The sequence below is a fragment of the Chanodichthys erythropterus genome, chromosome 16, assembly GCF_024489055.1.
Source record: "Chanodichthys erythropterus isolate Z2021 chromosome 16, ASM2448905v1, whole genome shotgun sequence".
Lineage (NCBI taxonomy): Eukaryota > Metazoa > Chordata > Actinopteri > Cypriniformes > Xenocyprididae > Chanodichthys > Chanodichthys erythropterus.
The window spans coordinates 24804867-24823796 of NC_090236.1; the positions used below are offsets into that span (position 1 = coordinate 24804867).

At 35.8% G+C, this 18930-nt stretch overlaps 1 protein-coding gene across 2 annotated transcripts in view; it reads right to left on the reverse strand.

Annotated features, from left to right (window-relative positions):
- The window catches only part of dpydb (dihydropyrimidine dehydrogenase b), a 134759-nt gene that overhangs the window by 87589 nt on the left and 28240 nt on the right, over positions 1-18930 (reverse strand). For both annotated transcript variants that reach the window (XR_010891929.1, XM_067363026.1), the window contains exons 4-10: positions 16935-17022; positions 16555-16716; positions 13928-14124; positions 10590-10671; positions 8847-8934; positions 518-625; positions 68-237 (exon numbers count right to left, since the gene is read on the reverse strand). Coding sequence is in view for 1 of the 2 variants with exons in the window: in XM_067363026.1 (XP_067219127.1) it covers positions 68-237; positions 518-625; positions 8847-8934; positions 10590-10671; positions 13928-14124; positions 16555-16716; positions 16935-17022 (895 nt within the window). In the remaining variant the exon portion in view is untranslated. The remainder of the gene's footprint in view (positions 1-67; positions 238-517; positions 626-8846; positions 8935-10589; positions 10672-13927; positions 14125-16554; positions 16717-16934; positions 17023-18930) is intronic.

Consider the following 18930-nt stretch of genomic DNA (forward strand, 5'->3'; position numbering starts at 1 on the left):
ACAGCTGTTCATTCAATAGCAATTTATCACTGGTGGCAGGTGCCGCTGAACTGATTTTTTTTTTTACCTCTTCTGGAACAGCGCGAATGTTGGTAAAGCCCTTTCTAAAGACCACAAAGACTCGTCGAGCTCCACAGCGGAGAGCAGAGGTGGCGCAGTCAAACGCTGTGTCTCCTGCGCCCAGGACTATCACATTCCCATGCAGCTTTGGCAGCTGCAAACGGCAATTACACATGCCTGCAAAAAACACGCACCACAGAAAAAGACACAACAAATAACACAAATTGTAAGTAAAATTCAGTGCATAAAGACTTAACCAATATCAAATACCACTGACAGTTTGACCAGTGAATGCCACAAATGAAAACTCTTCAGGAGCAGTTATGTACTTTCTCCCAGTTAGTGTAATATTGTTACAAAAGAACACGTGAAAATAAAATTACTGTGAAAGGATGGCAACTGGTAGCCAGTATACAGTATTTCCACATTAACCATTTTTTTTCTTTCTCATTGGTACCTATTTTACTGGCCTTTGCAACCAAAGGAAGGAAATCCTTTGATGTGTAGAATCCCTGTTCTGTGGTCAAGCCTTCAAATATCTTGTCCCTGTTTGCTTGTGGAAGACCTGTGCAGCATGAAAAAAAGAGAAAAATTGTGTGCGTGTTATGATAAATACACCTGGAGGAAATGTGTGACAGGCTTGTTACTGAAACATTGGTAAAAAATAAACTTTTAAGTGAGTGTGTGGTTATATTCATCATTACAATGTCTTTTGCACCCCCATTAGGCATGCGTTTGCTTTAATGCTTCACATTATAACAACATTGGAAGCATTGTGCATTTTAAAATTTTGAAGTTGCATAAATGCATAAATGTCTAAAATTCGGTGGCCTAAATTGTCTATTCTAAACATGTCTAAATTTCATTTCTGCAGATAATTTGCTTTAAATTGAATTGATCATAATCTACCTAACTTCCCATCACTTTTTAACTCAACAAAATGAGCTAAGCATTATCAGAATAAAAAATGCATGGTGGTCACTTGCTGTCTGTGATGTGTATATTCTGTTATGTTATGTTCTGTTTTGTTTTAGTTTTCACTCTGTTTGCTCAGTTCCCGGTTGCTTGTATTCATAGTTAGTTTCCTTGGTTGCTAGATTTCTTGATTACTAGATTGCTTGATTACTACTCCTTGTGTATTTAAAGGGTTAGTTCCACCAAAAATGATTGAATGTCAAAATGAATGTCATTAATTACTAACCCTTTAAGCTCTCAGTTCATTCTATTTTGTATGTATTTACATTTTCCCCTGCCATCTCCTGAGATTTCCGGTGTGGATTTAATAAAGTCTGTTTTCGTTGAATCCCTTGTCTTTACGCACACTTCTACAGCCACTTTGTGACACTGTCAAGTTCAGTGCCAATTTAGCATTCCTAATAAATTAATTATTTATATTATAATATATTATACAAATGATATTAATTAATTCCATCCATCTTCTAAACTGTTTGTCCACTGTTGGGATGCTGGAGCCTATCCTAGCTTCTCAGTCCAGTCCATTACAGTAATAAATTATTATATTATATTATATTGATGCTCTATTATATACATTATTATATTAGTACTCTTACATCCTATACAAAAACTGAACCACATATAAAATCTCTCCTTGTCCATCAACTGTTACTTGTCAGGGTTTTGTTCAGTTTTCCTGTGTTTGGTGCATGTTTCCTTTGTTCTAGTTTTCCGGACTGTGTTAATTATAGTGTTTGTTGCCTTGGTTACTGATTCAGTTACACCTGTGGCTCATTTAATTAATTAGCTTGGTCTATTTAAGCCCTGTGTTTTGTTCTGTTCATGGTCCGTTATTGTTGCGTTTTATGTGGTTGTTCTGTTCAGTGTCATGAATTTAGTTAAAATAAATGCTGAAAACTGCTGCATTTAGATCCTGTTTCAACTTCCTTTGCAACCACTCATGACATTGCTTGTGCACCCTCAAAATAAATAAATAAATAAATAAATAGGTGCATGACACCTTTAATATTCAAAGAGCATTTAGCATATTGTAGTAGGGCATGATTTGTATGGTTTATGTCAATATTGTGACAAACATTAACGAGTGACAGTAACTATTGAGCATAATTACACTTCAGCAACTGAAAATAATTCAATGATCTAATAGAGTTTGTTTGGAATTATGTCCTCCTCAGACATGTTGCGTAAAATAATGAACTAGAGGAACAGCAGACGGCTTCCTTAAGAAATATGTCGATAAGACAAAGGGCAAACAGAAATGGATCTAAGGGATACTTAACCCCCTGTCATTTCAAATCTGTCTATTAAGCTGGCACGCACCCCAAGGATGTACTGCGTGATGGAGACTATCAATCTCTATCTCATTATGCCCATCATCACGATTTGAGCGATGAACACCAAGGCCTCATGTGTGAAAGGAAGGAAAAGCCATCCTGTGCCTTGAAGCATTAGATGAAAACTTTGTACGGAAAAGCATTAAAGAACAGATTAACATGTACAAACTGCAGGAGGTAACTGTAAGTTCACAGATACTCTAAGTACAAACATAATGTTGCCTGAACTTCTCTGCTATCGTTAAAGGCTATTTAAAGTCTGTTCTGAACAACGTCTGCGCTTTATATAAGGTAACATAAGGATAACGGTTAAAGTCACAAAGTTGTGCAGCTTAGAGATGTCTAAAAATGTATTTTTGCTAAGAACAGTTGTTTCGTATAGCACCATTTGGCACTTCTCAGATAAAATCTATGCACAAATTAAATAGTCTGTTTCTGTATTACTATAACGCATTAAGCAACTGCAAGCAGTAGCTGAAGAGAAATATTGTGATAAACAGACTGGCAATCGCTTTATAGCAGAGGAAAGTACAGAAGCATACATGATTCTACAAATGAAATCTTGCGCAGTACCCTGAAGGTGTTTTGATCTATTCATAAAATCTCATTAATCTCTATTCAAATCTGATAACACCTACATTAATGTTCACCAGCATTATTTGAGAATGATCCAAAGAACATCTTCAGTTGAAGAACATTGACCATCTGTACAAAGTTTATAAAGTTCACACACAAACTTGGTTAGTTGGTTATTTGATTAGTGACCATGAAATTGAAATATTGGTAGCACTTTAGTTTACAGTCCTGTTCCCCATGTACATTCTATGTACTTATTATAGTAATTACAATTACTGGGTAATAACTAGGTACTAACCCTGAACCTAACCTTAACCCATGTACAGTAGTTACCTTATGTTACCCAGTACTTTCTTAGGTAAGTGCACTGTAACTACACATAAGTGTACATAATGTAAAATAAAATGTTTGCTCAATTAGCCTTTCGCCGAGCCCCGCCCCCCTTAGTTACTGTTGCTTTGTCCGACAAGCCGTGGCGCTGTCACTCCACAGGCAGTGAAAAATACATCGCAGAACAAAGAGGACACTGACCACACATCGACAGACAAGACAGAGCAGGTTACTTATGATATTAAACAAAGTCCCAGCTTTCAAACCGTGTAGTTATTAAAGAAATTCAAACAATAAAAAACGTTTTATTGCTCTTTAATGTGTCGTGACCATGGTCGTGACAGATTGCTGTAGATCCTCAGCTCAACCGCTCGTAAAAACCGATCATCTCTTCCTATTAGTCCATGAACATGAGAATGAATGTTGTTTCAAATGCGGAAAGACATCAGTACACACCATTTTTCAAGTTTAACTCCACCGAGGTTAATCTTTTAACTACTGGCTGCTTTGTCGGACAAAATGGCAGATGCAGCGTTCTGATTGGTTAGATCGCTTGTCAATCAAACTTCCGGCGAAAGGTCAATACAGTCTTTTCAATATAAAAGTATTCGCTAAGTGACTCACTCATAAAGACAGCCTTTGCCGCCATCTAATGGTGTAATAAGTCACGGCTGAAGGGGTCGCAGGTCCTCCGCTTCGCGTCGTGCCTAATGCTGCGTTCACACCGAGTTGGACGCTTGAACATTTTGAAGTCAGACGCTTCAGATGCGCGTAAAATTTGCTCATAATTTGCTCAAAGTGTGTTCAGACGTGAATTCGCGTCATGGGAGGGGCTTTCATCTCTTTCTGCACAGATCCTCTGAATAAACACATAATCTCGTCAGTTGTAAACCTGTAGCGGCAATTTAACTCAGTTATGCCGGCCGACTTTTGCTAGCTAGAAGGTGGGCTAGTATCAACGGCTAAAATCATGCAAAATGAGACGGTTGATTCGCGCCACTGGACACCTAGACGCGCGTTTACATTGACTTAACATGTAAATCAGACGCCTCAGACGCCCCAGACGCGTTCGGTGTGAACGCAGCATAACAACACCCTTCAGCCATGAATTATTCACGATACAGCACTGGCCTCAAGTACCTTATTGCATTTATAAAATGGTTACCACAAAATACAAATATTAAAGTAAAAAAATATATGTATCAATGCAATTTTCATGAAGTAAAATAACTAAATGGCTTCTTCCGCCAGAAAAAATAGTCCCTGACTGTGAACAGCAACAAAAGTTACATTACTACACTTTTAGATAGCGGCAAAGACTGTCTTTATGAGTGTCACTTAGTAGCGAAGACTTTTACATTGAAAAGACTGAATTGAGCAAACACTTTATTTTACAGTACGTGCACTTACATGTACTAACAGTGTACTTACCTAAGAAAGTACTGGGTAACATAAGGTAATTACTGTACGTGGGTTAAGTTAGCGAAGACTTTTATATTGAGAGACTAAATTGTTGTGAACACGGAACAAGATGCAACTGACAAAAGCGCTGTCAGTCATGAAAAACCCCTTAACTGTTAAAAGGACAAGATATTGCAGTGGACATTTAAACAGATTTTTAATTATGAACATAGGACTGACCTGAAGGAAAATGCTAAATCTGAATGCATGAATAAATATGAATGAATAAATAATGCTTTTCACACAATACTCTTCTACATAATAAAGTAAGCTTCAATGAACAATATCATTTGAGAACATACAGTTTACGTTGCTAAGAGTGGTTGCTAAAGGTGTTGTGTAGCTATTGACCAATCAGACCAAACACAGCTATTGACCAATCAGAATCAAGGACAGGAACTAACCGTTTTATAAATATATATTTTCAACACCCCCAAAATTTGTTTATTTACAGGTTTAAATGGGATATTTCTGTGATTCAAAACTAATTTAAACCTGGATATAAGTATATAAAAAAAAAAGTAAAATAAAAAAATTCTGTTTTTTTTTTTTTTTTCATGAACCTTTTAACTCTACTTACAGCATGATCAATGAAAAAAAAAACCTTTGAGCTTTCAAGTAATGATTACAAAGATTTTTGGATTGTACTGTTCTTGGATCAGTGCAAGCACCCCAGCGAGGACATAAATCGAAGTTTGTGTTGTAGTTTGAACTGGCAGTGACTAACAGCAACACTGAGAAGTAATATACTACAATAAAAAGTAACCAGCTCAATTTTTGGAGTAGCCTACTGCTATAAATGTAAAAGCACAACATATTGATATCCAATATACTATCTGCAGTTCAGATGTAGTTAAAAAGTAGTTCTTGGACCTCATTCTTCAACAGCTTAAATGCCATATGCAGTAAAACGATGCAAAGCAGTTAAAAAGACAGTTTTTATCTTTCACAGACAGTGACTGCCTTAAATCCAGAGTTTTCCCCCAGGAGTCCCCGAAGGCACTCCAGGAAGTCCATAGAGAATATACCTAAAAAAATAAAGCATTTGTACATGCACATGGCATTTCTAACTATAAACATTTTTTTTCTAGCTGTCAAACTAATTATCTTTTAAGCATTACATAATGTTCTAATGTTAGCTGCAATTAAGTCCTTAAAAAAAGTGTTACTGAGAAAATCTGTCTTTTTATTTTGCGGGTCTCTGGGTTGGCTAACAGTCTGGATGAGGGGGTTCCTGAGTCTTTAAAGGTTAAAAACCCTCTGCAACATGTTTTCTAATCTAAGAAAATTATATTTATATATAAATTTTTTAGGCAACTCTTGCATTTCAGAAGCTTTTGTAAGAAACTCAACTAATATGACAATATGATATACAGTACACGCTGACCTTACTAAGACCTCCTCAGAGTCATATTCATTAGAAACGAACATCTAGATCAATCTGCCTACCCATATGGTCAAGTTTAGATGCTGTATTCATCTTTTTCACTGCTTCAGATAAACCCACATGACTGCTGCTAACCTTAAAGCATTCTGGGCTTAATTTCCTCCATTGTGAATGATTCTGTGATTGGTGTACACAGAAAACAATATTTTCAAGGCGACAGTCCAAAAATGTACATTTTGATGATTGCCATGTTGTATGCTCTCTGTCTCAGTAATGGCTATCACACAATAAAATGACAAAAAACAGTGTGCGTGGAACATGTCGGTTATTTCTACAGGCCAAAAAGAAACATCCTTATCTGTGTTTTTCAACCATTTCTCTCTCTCAAAGGCAAAGGTACACATTTGCATGTCAATCACAGTAGAGGCTGACATTAGAGACAACATGAGAGAAGTGGTGAAAAAATATCACAGAGGCGCAAATGTAATCATTTCCTTTATGATTCCCAGCTTATTGCCGTTGCTTTATGAGAAAAAGAAATCCCATAGCAGTTCTGAGACTTGCCCGTCTCAATAACAATGAAGCTTAGCTACCAAAGAGTAGTGCTTATTCAAACATAATAAATGATACGTATTCCTTTTAATTATAAGGAGAAGAAAGAAGCACAAAGTACACAGTCACCCTCGAGGAATGTTTGAATTTCTCAAATCAAATCAATACACCAATGCACACAATATTTCCTTACTTTAATAAAAATAGAAGGCACTCAACGGACACATTTCTTTCTGCATAAAGAAACCACAAATGCCACAAGCTGAGAAGCATTAAAAGATTAGTTAAAAAAAGTTTAATTTCTATTTTCATTTACTCACCCTTGATTTTAAACCTATATGACCTGTTTTCTTCCGTGGAACACAAATGCAATCTTTTCAGTACAATTACAGTGAATTTAGACTGGAGTTTTCAAAAATGACCATAAAAGTGGTCGACACAACTCATGCAACTCAATACTCCAAGCCTTCTTAAGTCACACAAAACATCTGTGAGATGAAAAGACTGCACTGAAAAACTGAACAGTACTACTAACTTATAAAGACTGAGTATACGCTGCAATTAAAGTCTGTTAATTGAAATAAAAAAACTTCAAGGTTATATAATGGATCTTGATTAACAAGACAAGTGATAGTCTATTTGGTTACATTACTGATGAGCTGTTAATAGTCTCTTTGGTTACATTACTGGTGTGGGTATTTGGACAGGACACTAGCTCAAGACGAGCTTCTATGGTTAAAAAGTATATATAAGTTTTTATTTTTTTTTAGAAAATGACAGAACGTTTAGCTAGATAAGACCCTTATTCCTCGTCTGGTATCATTTAAAGCCCTTTGAAGCTGCACTGAAACTATAATTTTGACCTTCAACCGTTTGGGATCAATTGAAGTCCACTATAAGGAGAATAATATTGGAATATTTCCATCAAAAAACTTTAATTTCTTTTCGACTGAAGAAAGAAGGACATGGACATCTTGGATAACAAGGGGGTGAGTAAATTATCAGGAAATTTTTATTTGAAAGTGGACTAATCCTTTAAGTACTGTGGACTTAAACATTATTGTTTACTTTACAAAATTTGAGTTCCTTAACAAATTTTTTGAGGTAATTGGTGTCTACAAAAATTGAGTATTCTGAACTTATCCAGTTTTACAGTGTGAAATTTAAGTCGTTATCTGTTGTGGACCTTCCCTTCCAGTGCAGCTTGATTTGTGAACTGGATAAACTGATTCAAAACTTACACATTTTGAATTATACACAGTCAAAACATACAGTACACTTTGGTCTGTTCCAATCACAGCTTCATATGTAGTCATAAAATGAAGTACTTTTTTTTTTTTGTGTTTTTTTGTTATTTTTATACACTTTCATTATATTGGTGGCTTGGACATTCTTAATGTTGCAATGTAATCAGATTTGCGACAGATCTTTTCTTATTGTGAAACGGATAATTGAAAAGAAAAAAAATAGTGAGGACTTTAATCGGCGTGGCTGTTGATTGGATGGAAGGAGATCTTAATGCAAGCTTGCAGTAGATTTCACCAGAAAATCAAGTTGTCAAAATGACATTTTATTTATGAATCTTAGTGAATCTGAAGATCTATAACAAATTTAGAAAATAGATTATGTTCCATTTAATGCCTACTTTAGCTTTTGTGTTGAAAAAGTAAATAACAGAATTCTTATTTTTGGTCAACTTAAGCACCTCTCTCATTTTTTGATGATCTCTTTAAGGTTCAATACGGACATCAAGTCTGGACAGAAAAATGAATGTGTCATTTAACAAGGAGGGCAGATGTGTGTGTGTTCAAAGGGAAAGACACAGTGAAGGACACAGAACAGATGGGGAGACAGAGAGATAGACAGAACACAAGACATACAAGACAGACAGAAAAAAGAGACAATGAAACAGGGAGCATTGCACAGACAAGCCAGTTAGATATCAAGGGAAAGGAGGACAGGGGTTATGTGTGTCCCTTGAGGGGGAAAAAATAAGTTTAACTTCCCTGAGTGGCCTGCATTGGAGGAGATTCCTAATTTTTATGCAGTGACTAATAAGCTTATCAACACAGGATGTCAGCAAGCATATGACAAACGGATGCATAGTTTTGTTAAAATAGGAAAAGGCACACACAAAAGAGGCTCTAGAGTAACTCTAGAGAGGGACTGACCAATGCCAACGAAGATCACGTGGAAGCCCTCCTCCTTCAGAGAGGTCAGAGTCATCCCGTTCTGCCCCAGCCCCCTTTCAAGAACAACCTGTCGGGGGGAAAAAAAACACTGCATCTGTCTCGACTGTCTCCATCTGTCTGTATTATTCACATAAAGAGGATGTTAGCGTCAATTATTCTACGCTGCTGTGAATTCCAGGACATAATTACATCAATCATCCTGCAACCTTTGTGACGGCAGTATACAGACGAATATAGTTATGATACATTAGTGCAAACAGAGTGATTCTATGTTCACATGTGCCGCTATGTGTTGGGGTACAAATGACAAATAGACCCGTGGTTCACAAGCGGCGGGTCGCAAGTCTATTCTTAAAGGGTCACAGATTGCAGAGGAAAATAATACTAAATGCAAAAATTAAAACGTAGCTAACAATATAGTCGTGTACAGTTAGAAAAGCAAAATATTTTGGTTTATCAAACCAGACATAACACTTCCCTATATTTTGTTGTTGACATTTAATGCTGTGCGTCCAATCAGATTGTACAGAACATGTGCAGCAAATTCAAAGTCATTTGATAGAAGCCAATAAATTAAGACAGATGCTAAAATGCACAGCTTATATGACATTAATCAAAAACCAAGTACAATATGCAAGGTAAAGGAAAAGGAATACTATACACTGAATATTTCATACTAATAAGCCAATAGTTTCATGTGCCAAAATAAAACATAATTGAGTAAAAAACAAAATGTATTGTTTTAAATGCTACAAGTGAGTATTTAAATATCCAATATTTATTTGATCAAAAAATACAGTAATAACAGTAATACTGTGAAGTATTATTAGTTTAAATGGCTTAAAACTGTGATATATTTTTGTCATGATTCTTAAATGAATAAAAAAAATTCAGAACAGCATTTATCTGAAACAGAAATAGCATGAAGAATTGCCTTTACTGTCACTTTTAATCAACTGAATGCATCTTTCCTGAATAAAAGAATTAATTTCTTTGAAAGAAAAAAAATCCCAAACTTTTGAACAGTAGTGTATATCCAATATCAAATGATACTGGTAATGATTTCTCATGCACCCCTAAATCAAATGGACAATAATTTAGCAAATTGTTAAGCCTATGCAATTAATGGTAATAGTACATTTCAGTGTTCTATTGTAAAGATGACTTGTGGGTTGTAAACTTGGGGACATTTGTTTCGTAGTATGTAATTATAAGTCCTTTTAGGGACAAGAGAACAGAAGAATTTTAATGTTTGTACAGTATATGGTGGAATATAGTGGAGTCCTCATTTCCAGCATTTGTTTTCTCAATTAAAACCACTGAAGCAATGAAGATAAAATTACTTTGCTGAAAATGAATAAAAAGTGTTGATATAAAGGTCAGCTCATGGGAGTCAGTGTACCACTTACCTCACCTTAACCAACCTTCATTGAGTTTGAAACCCTTTCCCTCACCCCCCTCTCTCTCCAGCTCTCTCAAGACTAAAATCAAATTAATCATGGTCAGGTGATCTGGATGAGGACTATCGATTGGCATTTCTCACCATCACATCTCTCAGGCAATGGACAGATGGATGTCTTTGCCACTTGCCTCACTAATGTGGCTTTTAATTGTGTTTTGTTAGCTTGCTTTTTTTCCCTGCACGGTTATTAATGTCAGTGACATTTGGCTGTTGATGGGTTGGAAGGATCTGACATCCTCCCATGTCTTTCTCACTGGTACCTTTACACCAAGATCCTTCATCAGATCAATCTCAAACTGCACCACCTCGTAGGGCAAACGGAACTGAGGAATTTCAGCAGTGCTGCAAACAAAAACAGGGAGACACACAAAACAACTTTTAATATTGTTTCTTTGTGGCATTATATTGATTTGTCACTAAGGATGCCCTGATTGATCAGTCTACTAAGCTTTGTTCAACTTTGTCGCATCGGCAGCAGTCTTTCTTGATCATGTTTGTGCCAACTCTCATTGAAAATGAATAATGTCCAGTTGCTTTGACGCTGTGCAAATTGATGTCCGCGTGAACACACCATGATGCATGTGAGAGGTATGGCGAATATGACAAGCTCGGCGGCATCTCAGTCTCTATCAGACGTGAGTAAAATAATAATAACGGGGATTACAAGATGGTGTATAATTCAGACTTCTTCAGTAAATAACCTTTGGGGCAAACGGCACCTGTTCAAACTACACACGTGATCTCTTTGCATTCAAGTGTGTGTTCCCCTCATTAAAGGTCCAGGAGGACCATAATATTACCAACACACACACAAAAAAGAAAAGAGTATGTATATATATATATATATATATATATATATATATATATATATATATATATATATATATATATATATATATATATATATATATATATATATATATATATATATAATAACAAAGTATGATATTTAAATATACACTACCATTCAAAAATGTTGGGGTCGGTATTTTTTAAGTTTTTTAAAGAAGCCTCTTAGGCTCACCAAGGCTGGATTTATTTGATCAAAAAAAAAAAAAACCATTAAAAACAGCAATATTCTGAAATATTATTACAATTTTAAAAAGCTGTTTTCTATTTTTAGATATTTGTGTAGGATTCTTCCTAAACAAAGCTCACCAAATTACCACAAACTCCACATTCCAAAGATCAAAGAGTCAACTCATTCCCTCATTGAACCATTTGTGAGCCATAGAGTTGGACCTGGGAACTAAAATGGCCGATCGAAGACGGCCCCTCAATGTCTGCTTAATTACAAATGCATTTGATTGTAGTAACATAGCATAAGATCAAAGAGACCCTCTTTGGCTATGTTGACTTTAAGAAAACAGATGGATCAGCAAACACCAGGACACAAGGTGTAAATTCGCTGTTATCAGGAAACTCGGAACTGCGACACATCTCGAGGTGAAGATCACAGCAGGGCACCATGGGAATCGCCCACAAGAAACTTTCCCTCTGCCCAGCTTTGCATTTCAAAAGACATTCCAAAGTTTCAGAGACAACAGAGACAATTTAGGAAATACTGCCAGAGATATGAACTTATCACCAAAAAGCAGTCTCTAACATATCATATGTATTAAACATATTTTATTTTGTTCATGGAACCTATGTAATTCTTTCTGTGTGTTTAAATATTCTACTTCAATTACAGAAAGTGTGTACTATTTGGTATGGTTGTGATGGGAAACGCTTTCCAGTATTTTGATGCAAAATTGATTTATGTAAGATGCATGACTTTTGAACCAGCAAAATTAACTTCTCAAAGTTCTGACCAAAATCCCTAAGTTTGAGAACAAAGGACTGTAAGGACATTATGCTAATTGCATACAAGAACAGGAGAACTGGGTGTAGGACCCGCCCAAAACAGAACCTGATTGGCTAAAACAATCGAAAAGGCGGAACCAACAAACCGTTCAAAACTCAATACCGCACATTGTGAAATTGCTTTTGCTTTGACTTTTGCTTGTATTTCGTCTTGGCCTTCGCTGAGGCGGCGGACCAGACATCGTCCTGCCTGCAAGCCAAACCACTTCAAGACTCACTCAAACCCCTGCAAGAACCTTCATTGAACTTCGCAGCCGAGGACTCGCCAAAAGTCCTTTGTTTCCAAATATTGATTCTGAATCATTTACGGTTAATCCGGTTCTTCTTAGTGTAATTTAATTACAGTTTTGACTAATTATTTGGGTTAATTTCCTACATTTGAAACTGAAAATTATTCTTGAGATGGTAAAGCTGAATTTTTTGCATCATTACTCCAGTTTTCAATGTCACATGATCCTTCAGAAATCATTCTAGTATGCTGATTTTGTGCTCAAGAAACATTTATTATTATTATCAATGTTGAAAAAAGTTGTGCTGCTTAATATGTTTGTAGAAACTATGATATTTTTTCAGGATTCTATGATGAATAGAATGTTCAAAAGAACAGCATTTATTTGAAATCAAAAAGAAATGTAACAATGGAAAAGTTCATTTTCGAATCTGCGTCTGACAAGACGCTATTGGGAATGCCTCCAGTGTGACCGGTGTCTGAAGCACATGTCTAAACACGACACTTTCATTGGCCGGCAACAGCCTATGACATCACTACTGCACAAATGCATCGCTATGGGTGCCTTCAACTCCCTCGAGAGCTGAAAACACTCATGCAAACACTGACTATTATCCCTCAGTATTATCCCTCAGGTGAGAATCAAAGAAGAACAAAGCTTCTTACCAGTCTCTTTTAGTAGACTATCAAATGAGTACATTCAGCTTGCTCGAGGAGCCAAACACGCTCCATCCGTGGTGTTTCTGTCTTACATGCACATACAAACAAATTCTCCTGAAGACAAAGAAGTGGATGACGCCGGCCAATACAATTGTTGTGTTCAGACACATGCTTCAGACACCGGTCACGCTGGAGGTGTTCCCCATAGTGTCTTGTCAGACGCAGTGTCTTGTTCCCCTTTTTAGGGAACCATGGTTACATTTGTAACCTGAGATGTTTTACTGACACTTGATCAACTGAATGTGTTCTTGCTGAATAAATATATACATTTCTTTTAAATCTTTCTGACCGTAAACTTTTGAAATACAAGATGAATAAAACTGAATAATAATAACAAATGAATTTTAAATAAAATTAATTATATACAAAACTATCACATTTAATTACATTTGTGTTGTATACAACTGGTTTGCCTATCCTTAGTATATTATAAATAATATCCTAATAGAAGTAACATTCTAGTTATCCAAATAATCCTACAAAATGTTTCCTATTATCCATAATATTTTGTAAATCTACTTTTTTTTAAAGCCATATTAAAGTGAATATTTTGAGCTTGCTTGATTGACAGTTAAACAAACTACTGTATTTTTGTCAATAAAAACTAGACAGCTCTGTCTACTTACAAGATGACTATGACAGGACATTATGTTTTTTCTCCACCAGCTAAGACCAGCGTGGTCTTTTCAGACTGTAGTTAAAAGGATCTGTAACTTCATATTTGTAGTAGTGACTCATAACCTTTAGTTTAGCAGAAGAAAAATTCAGAAACATTTACTCTACCTGAGGCCACCAATGTATTTCTGTTTCTCGAAGATGGTGATGTTGTCATAGCCTAGACGAGCAAGGAAGGAGGCGCAGCTGATGCTGGCAGGGCCGCAGCCAATGAGAGCAATCCTTGTGTGGTAGCTCTCTGGCATTTCCTTTGCCGGGGGAAGCTCTGGATTCCTGATCTGAGGGATGCCCATCTTGCTGAACACCTGAGGAGAACACAGGAAACTCCTGAAACAAACCTCGCCTTCATTCTGGCTCTTACTCCTACTGGGGCAAAATACACATTTACACATAAATCCTATTTCCTCAGCTCTGTAACCTCAGAAATATTTCTAAGGAATCAGTCTGCAAATTACAGTTCAGAGTTGATCTCTCTAGAGCTTTTTACAGTAAAAGCACAGATCCGCTCGAGCCTAATGAAACAACATTACGCCGTGATTACCTTATTCCCTTTCCTCTCTTATTTAGCTCCAGAAAGCCTTTCAGGCCCAGTTTGCATCATCTCATTTCAACTGACTGTTTACCAGAAGCAGCCCTGGGCATATAATGTAATTTACTGTATGTGATGTACTGTACAGTTCCTGCTTTACACTAATGCAGGCGCTAGTCTGTGTATGTTGGCGAGCTCATACTGAGGAGAGGAGAAGAGGGAAGGCGAGCAGTCGCTGATGGCCCAGTCTTGGGCTTATCTAATCAACAGGCTGATAAACAACCCTGGCCTTTCACATTTGAGAAGAGAGGAGCTGTCATCTCTACGGTGAGAGGTGACAGGGGAGCAGCTGACGGGATGGTTCCGTTGGCCTTCTCCTGCAGGACTCTCTGGACCTCTCATGGATGTTTTTTTTTTTTTTTTTTCTTCAAAGAGGGTGAAAATGGAGGGATTTGCTGAGGTCAGCTGAAGAGAAGTAAGACTGGGTCATCCTACAGAAAGGCTGCCATATGGTTATACAGACATTTTTCAGGACACATTTGGGAAAAAAAAAATAAAAAAATAAAAAAATAAATAAATAAATATATATATTATATATATATATATATATATATATATATATATATATATATATATATATATATATATATATATATATATATATATATATATATATATATATATATATATATATATATATATATATATATATATATATATATATATAGTACATTTCTTTCAGTATGCAAATAAAAAATATATACAAATTATTTATTTATTAAACAATTCTTAATTGGCCTGTCTTTTTCTTGCTGTATTAGTAAATGAAGACTTCAGATGCAAAAGCCTCCAAGTTTAAGTTCAGTAATTTCACTTTAATGGCAATGAAAATTACCTATGAATTGCCAATAAAATGAAATTACTGAACCTAAACATATGAATTTGATTAAAAAAAAACTCTCATTTTAGAAGGAAATTTTAGATGGCACTTAGAGGCTTTGCATCTGAGGTCTTCAAATATATATCCACATTTTAATGAAAACACAATATCAGACTTGAAGTTGTATAATGTGTGATGCATTAACCCCGGTATTGTCATATTTTCCCTACCAAAATAATAAACTATTCCAAAACTAATAAATAATATAAACACTAGTATAAGCAACCATTTGGGGTCAATACATTTTTATTTTTTGTAAAAAAAATTTTATTAATACTTTTATTTAGCAAGGATGCAGTAAATTGATAAAAAGGGACAGTAAAGACATTTATAATGTTACAAATAAATACTATTTCAAATAAATGCTGTTAATTTGAACTTTCATTTTCAAATTTCACTTTAATTTGAAAGTTTCATGAAAATATTAAGCAGCACAAATGTTTTTAACATTTAAAATAAGAAGAAATTTTACTTGAGCAGCAAACAATGATTTCAGAAGGATCATGTGATACTAAAGACCGGAGTAATGGCTGCTGAAATTAATTCCCCTGAATAAATTACACTTTAAAATATACTAACATATAAAACTGTTTATAAATGTTAATAATATTTCACAATATTACTGTTTTACTATATTTTTGATCATGTAAATGCATCCTTAGCGAGCATTAGCGACTTCTTTCAAAAACAATAATAATAAAAAAAAAATCATAGCAAATGACAATAAATTCAATAAATATTTACCAACAAATAATCCCATGTAAGCTAGATAAATATGACAGTGCAAAGTAGTAGGATACTAGGCAGGCGACATTAAAAAAAAAAATCTCAATTCTAAAGTCCTTGTGTTCTACTTTTCCTCAAAAAGATGAAGAACTAAAGAAAAAAACAAGAGAGCAAAGGCTAACTCTTTCTCCCTGAGCTTGTTCTTGATTTACACCTTTGAAAAAAAGATTTCCATCAGAGAAAAAGACTTTCCCACTGACTTTTCTCAGAGGAACTAAAAAAGAGCCTGGTGATTGTTATAGGGGTGTGAGTGAGGAACTGAAAGTACAAGACTTAGTACAAGACAGCAGAAAGAGCAGAGAGGAATCATTACATTAAATCACCATTTAAGTCTAAAAATAAGATTTGGACTTCAAACAGACAATATATTTTTTCACATTACTTTTCAGATTTGAGTTCAGTCTAACGATTATCTGAACATTATTTGTACCCCTAAAGTCCACAACAGACTATTGACTTAACAGCAACTGAGCTCCTTACCTCAGTGGCAAACTGCTGCAGCCCACCAATATTGATGGGGCCTTCCTCAGAGGCATAGAGGTTACAGCCCCCCACACACAGATCAGAGGTGGGACACACCATGCCACAGGTCAAACCCAGAGGGTTATCAGACAGTATTGCCTTGGCAGCACCGTAGTAGTTCTAGAAGACACACAATAGCGTCAACAATAAACATGGACTCAAGCAGTGCTTTGGAGATTTTACCTGGCCGAATAAAGCCATGTATAAGTGCTTATGCTTAACAAACTGAGAAATATAATACACAAAGGATTATAAGATTATCACTTAAGCCAACATCAATAAACTCTGTTTGGCGTAGCTGCTGAGCGAGCAAGTTCAAGCATTGTAATAGGTGCTACCTTGTTGGAAATGCTGGTGATGAAAGACTTGATATCCAAATTGGTGGGGCAGCTTTTCTGACAAGGAGCATCTGCACATTTCAGGCATCTATGAAAAAAACAATACATTTTTATTTCAAAATCTTCACAATTATATGTAAAACCAGTATGGCCCAAAGAGAATTTTATTCCATTGCTTTAAAGCAAAAACCACATATTTAAACACCAAAGAAAGCTAAAGCAAGAAAGTCAAATACACTACTGGCACCGCTGATGGTGTGCAGCAGTTTTGCCCTTTGTGTGTTTCGAAAAAGGAGAGCTGAGAACAAATGGTTGATGCTTGTTTTATCCAAGACATGTCTTTGCACTGACTGTGGTGAAGACTGATACCTCTTTTAAATACTGCTGACTTCATAATGACCAGAGAACTCCATATTGCTAGACAACAACATGCCTGCTTTAAATTATACATGGGATAATTTGGCTTCAGCTAATTAAATATTCAAGGAGGAACAAAATGCATGCAGCACATTCCATCAGAGAGAGAGCGGAACAGCTTTGGATATAGGTAAGGCTCGACTAGGTCCCTGTGACCGTGAAATTCCAGTTGAAACCTCGAGCTAAAATATCATGGTTTTTTGACACAAGAAGTGTAACAATGGTGCAATAATCATAGATCAGTTATCTGATTCTTGGTCAGTTCCACATACATCTTTAAAAATGGTTTGGCTCATAATAACCTGCCACATTTTTTGCTATATCTGACTGACTGGGAGCAAACACATTCAGGCAAATGTCAGTGCGAAATAGAGGGGCTGCATGCATCCACAATAAAAGGATCACATCAAAATTCTGGCTAAAACCTGTGGCCAATCAATGTGGATTATGAGACGGCATTGGAATCGTTCAGAATTCTGAAAAGATTCCAGCTCCTTCCATTTACAATTCTTTTAGTTCTGGTAAGGAATACATAATTGGGAAAAAAGAAATGATTTAATCACAATTAATCACAAAATGATGGGATGATTTTAGTAATAAATACATTTAGTTTATCTAGACATTGTAAGGACTTTTCACAGTACTTTTAAAAGTGGCATAAATCCGATCTAATAATTGGCCTTAACTATATTAAACAACAATATAAAATACAAATTTCATTTATTTTGATAAAATACTCTACTGCTGACAACACTCAATTTTGTCATATGAACAAGCAGTCAGTAAAGTCTCACCTGTTTTCTGTATTTTAGTCATGACAGCTCTTGGGGTAGCTTATAAAACATTTTATTTTATTTTAATGTAAATGGAATGTACATATTTTTGGTCTTGGTGGACTATATCTGCTATGCTGCTGCTACTTAAGCTATGGTTGCTGCTGTTGCGGAGCAAGTACAACTCTTCACTCCAGTTTACATGCAATTTTCATTATTCTGATTATTTGCTAATAAGTTACCAGTAAGGTACAAGAGGCTGTGCTGTACTGTGAATAAATCACAGCTGAAGGGCGTTGTTAGACACAATGCGAAGCGGAGTATTTACAAAATCATACTTAATTGACATAACAAACGCATGGAAGAAACTTAAAGCAATAAATTTTATCATATTATTTAGCATGGGACTTCAAGGGCAAACATGGAGTTAATGCTGCACTGCTTGAGAAATGAAAAGCTTAGGCCTTAAATGTAATTCATTCAAATAAATATGCATTTGAAGTTAGCTTTCAAGGGCAGAATAATTCCAGCATGGTCATTAACAGCTCTCCCCGTGGGCTGCGACTGAGATCTCTGATAGATGCTGCACGTTGTTGCTTCTGGGAGTTTTCCATTATTTAAGAATGGAAGCCACTGGGATTCTCAGTGACATCAGCTATGACTTTATCTCACAGCATTTATGCCTTTAAATATTTGCTTGTGTCTAATAATGCTTTGCTTTTTTACAGTACATTCCTTAGCATTACACACAGTGCTGCGCTGGAGGCACATTCACATTTTGAATTGGAAATTGGGCATTTTTCTGC